The 4381-nt window shown below is 49.4% G+C and overlaps 1 protein-coding gene across 1 annotated transcript; it reads right to left on the bottom strand.

Annotated features, from left to right (window-relative positions):
• Positions 1 to 734: 734 nt before the first annotated feature.
• Positions 735 to 4037, bottom strand: NHLRC1 (NHL repeat containing E3 ubiquitin protein ligase 1). The gene has a single exon (XM_070403427.1). The coding sequence runs from the start codon at positions 4035 to 4037 to the stop codon at positions 2850 to 2852; it is 1188 nt and encodes a 395-aa protein (XP_070259528.1). The 3' UTR covers positions 735 to 2849.
• Between the last annotated feature and the right edge of the window lie 344 nt (positions 4038 to 4381).

Raw genomic sequence — 4381 nt, 5'->3', positions numbered from 1 at the left:
TCTTATCTCCTGTCTCTGGAGGGTTATTCCAACTCTGCTCCTTCACCTTTTTTAAAAAATACATTTTTATTGATTTCAGAGAGGGAGAAGGGGGGGGGGAGAGAGAGAGAGAGAGAGAGAGAGAAACATTGATGATGAGAAAGAATCATTGATCAGCTGCCTCCTGCACACCCCCTACTGGGGATGGAAGCTAAAATCCGAACATATGTCCTATCAGAGGAATTGAACCGTGAGCTCCTGGTTCATAGGTCCACGCTCAATCACTGACCTACACCGGCTGGGCTCTCCCCTATCACCTTGAAACCTTTAACTTTTCACTGTAATGATCTCTTCCTGCCTCTCAGGAGATCAAAAACAGCCAGCTTTGCATCTTTCCCAGGGAAACCCTGCTTCCCCCACCCCCCACCCAAACACACACTCTGTTATGCCATTCCTGGGAAGAGATGCTATCTGTTTATGTTGTATATCCTGCCTCACCCACTCCCAAAGAGAGGTAGCAGTTAACAAGATTGCTTGTTATCACCTCTCTGATTTTCTCTCACATCATCTCAGGGACTCACACCTCATTCTTCTGGTGAGGTAATCCACAGGAAACAAGCAATACCTTGATCACATATCTCCACATGTGCGACATGTTCCACATCTTCTCTCCGAGTACTGTCTGAAAAAGACATATACACAGCACCATAGCCAAAGATGATCCCAAACAAGAGAAAATCCCTTGAACTGACTCAACTCAAAGGCCATTAAAATGTCATTATTCCTAAGGAAAACTGTTTGTTGTTATTAATCCTCACACAAGGATATTTTTTCCAATGATTTTCAGAGAGCGTGGAAAGGAGGGGGAGAGACACAGAGAGAGAAACACTGATACAAGAGAGATACATTGATTGGTTGCCTCCTGCACACACCCTGACTGGGGGCAGGAATTGAGCCTGCAACCGAGGCATGTTCCCTTGACCAGAATCAAACCTGTGACCCTTCAGTCCAACGTTCTAACCACTGAACAAAACCAGCTAGGGCATAAGGAAAACTTTTTAAAGATCAAGCCACAGTAGCCCTACTTGCAAATGAACAAGTTTGAACATGAACACCTGAGACTTTTCTTGTTACCTATGAAGTCACTGACCTAAGGATGACTTCCACGGGTGGGATTGTCCCCGGAATCCTTATTTGGAATGCACTGACAAATGTGCTCCAGAGTGTCTGAAATCTTATTGTTAGTGCTATTTGATAAGAACACAGAAGCAAAATGGGCTTTTGTGGACTGGCATAGAAACAGGCTCTTTTAGCTCCAAAGAACAAACTTAAAATCTTGAAACGTATTTTACTCATAATTTTGGGATTGTCTCTAGTGTGTACATTATGTCTACTAAATCCTTAGTATAATAGAATCCTGTAGTTGATAAGACATCAGCTATTATCTGAAGCAAACATTCACCTTTCAAAACCAGTATTTTCTCCCTGAGAAAAATGTTGTGCTGCTTGTGAGGTGCCAGTTATTTGGTACTATTCCAACAGCACTAAACTCTGAGATGCTTACACCAGCTAAAAACACACAAAGAAAGAACTGGCTACTTCACCTGAAATTTTCATTCATTGAATCAATCACAACATGAAGCAAGTGTTATCTTGGTCAAGGCTATATTTTGACTCAAGAAAGATTTCAGTGTTTACCAGTAACTTAAATGCTGACTTAGGATCAAGAGAAATATTTCTTGAGTATACAGTGTTTGCAACACATGGGGCAAATTTAAATTGCACAAACACCCCATCACAAAAGTGCTTCAGGTTACTACTGATTATAAAAAGCCCGGCAAAATCATTTTTACCACGAACTAATTGTGGTGACTTATCTCTGTATTAACATAAACATGTAACAGGAGTCTCATCCAGCCCTCTAACACTTGTATAAATATAATGTGTTCTGCAGTAGTTCAGAACATACACCAAAACAGGCCTTTCTCAACCAAGTCTAGGTAATCTTTCCTGATGCCTAAACAGTGGGGGAGATACAGTTGCCAGAAGACACATTTACCTTCTGAATAAGCAGCTCAATTGTTTTTCTCAGTCAAGTAACTCAGGACCCACAGTAACTCCACCCAGTATTGCATCAGACGAGTTGCAAGTTGAGCTCACTGACGCCCACCACAAAACCCTCTTTCTGAATTCTCTGTAAAGTCTCCTTTGTGCATCCAACTAAAATAAATGAGTACTTGTAAATAGCGTACACATAGCAACAATATACATTCACATGTAGTTCCCCCCACATATGTTATTTTATTTAAGAGGCAGTGTTTGGGAGTCAGAATTGAATTCCAATGGTGATTGTCACAGTAAGTAAGTGTGACTTTGGGTAAGTCGCTTCAGCTCTCTGGGTCTCAGTTTTCTCATCTCTAAATTGGGATTCATAATATAAGTTACCTTATGGGTAGCTGTTAAGGATCAAATGAGCTAATATTTTAAAACAATTCTTAGCACATGAAGTACATATCCAATAAATGGTAGATTTCATTAATATTCTTTAATAATTGCCTTACCCTCTGTAAGTCTGCCAGGCAGTTATAATGATCCCTATTGGATAGATGAGACTAAATAATGTACAGTGGGGCCTTGAGTTTAATTCGTTCCGAGACCGAGCTCGTTAAGGAGCTCGTTAAGGAGCTCATTAACTCAAATTACTCTATCAACTCAATGCAAAAAATCGGCCGAGAGACAGCTGGTATCTCAAAAAACTCATTAGTCGGGACACTCGTAAGTCAAGGCCCCACTGTATCCAGGACTAAACAATTCTTTAGTGGCAGCTCCAGGGCTTCTGGTTCCAAGCCCCAGAATCCTCACCACGCCCATCATCCCCAGTCAACCTTATAGACTTTTACAGAATGGGCGGCACTGTCCAGCACAAGAAGAGAATTCTCCTTGGTGAAGGTCAGAGCCACAGGATGGGAAAGCCCGTGAGTGATGACGGGCTTCGGTACGGGAAACTCCTCGGGTTTTCCTAAGCATAGGACAGCGTGACTGGATGTATCGGCGACGATCACATTCCCCTGGTGATCGAAGGTCACAGCGGAGGCCGTGATTTCCGAGGGGAAGAAGAGGCTCAGCCCGAAGGTGTCCACCTGGCCAATGAGCTGCATGGTGGCGCTGAACACCTTCACCGTGGTGCTGCAGGTCCCGGTCCCGAGGGCCAGGGGGCGCTCTAGGACCGCAATGGCCCCTGTGAGCCAGGACACCGCCACCCCTCGGGGACCGCACAGATGCGCTTGCAACCTCTCCGTTCGCCGGAGGACCCCTTCTGGAAAGTCCACCTCCAGGAGGTGCAGGGACCCTGCCTCCGCGTCAGTTACCACGACCCTATTCTGAGGGGTGGTCTCCACACCCCAAGGCAAGGAGAACTGGCCTCCGACGACAAGCCTGATCTGGCCAAAAAAATCGAACACTTTGATGGAGCGGTCGCCGGCATCGGTGACAACCACGTGGCAGTCGTTGGTGACGGTGACATCGAGGGGGTACTTAATGTCCTGGGCGGCGTTCCCCTTCTCTCCAAACTGGTGCGCGCATCCTCCCCCGGAATCAAAGATCTTGACCCGCCGCTTGCCGTCGTGCACCACCACGACCCGCCCCGTCTTGGGACACAGCGCCAGCCCGGTGGGGTTCACCAGGGTCCCCCAGCCGCCGAAGGCGAGGTGGCAGGTGAGCGCCCCAGGGCCGCCGGGGGCGCCGCGGTGGGCGGCCTGGGCGGGGCGGAGGGCGGAGCCCAGGAGCTCCAGCAGGTGCAGCACCGGCAGGCAGTCGCTCGTGTCGCAGCCCCGGCAGGCTCGCCGGCAGAAGGGGCACTCGAGTGCCAGCGTCCGCGGGTGCGCCAGGGCGGCCACGCAGGCCAGGCAGACCACGTGGCCGCAGGGCAGGTTGCGCGGGCGCCGCTGCTGGCGATCGCCGAACCTTTCAAAGCACACCTTGCACTCGAGCAGACTGGTCTCGGCCTCGCGCAGGAGCTCCCGCAGCGCCGGCCCGCTCCCCGAGGCCTCGGCACCCATCGCGCAGCCAGTGGTGCTCCCGCCGCGCCAGCCCCGCCGCCCCGGCGCCGCCCGGGTTCACGGTCAAGGGGCGAGGCGCTGGTTCTGACGTCGATCGCGGCGCCGCTGGGCCGAGACCTGCTGCCCCCTGGTGGGCGCGTGCGACACTGCTTCTTGAAAGCCTGTATTCACAACGCATGGTCAGATATGTCATCTTACCAAAATCATGGATGGGTTATCTCCACACATCACATGAGGAAACACACCCATTGAGAACAAGAGGGTTCCTCCCTATCACCCAGTCTGTAAGAGGCAAAGCAAGAACTAGGACAACCTCCTCTTCCAACCCTGGTGCCCCGCAGTTT

The sequence above is a fragment of the Myotis yumanensis genome, unplaced genomic scaffold, assembly GCF_028538775.1.
Source record: "Myotis yumanensis isolate MYYU_CA2020_CCGP unplaced genomic scaffold, mMyoYum1.0.hap1 SCAF_2, whole genome shotgun sequence".
Taxonomy (NCBI): domain Eukaryota; kingdom Metazoa; phylum Chordata; class Mammalia; order Chiroptera; family Vespertilionidae; genus Myotis; species Myotis yumanensis.
This window is presented reverse-complemented; position numbering and strand designations above follow the sequence as displayed.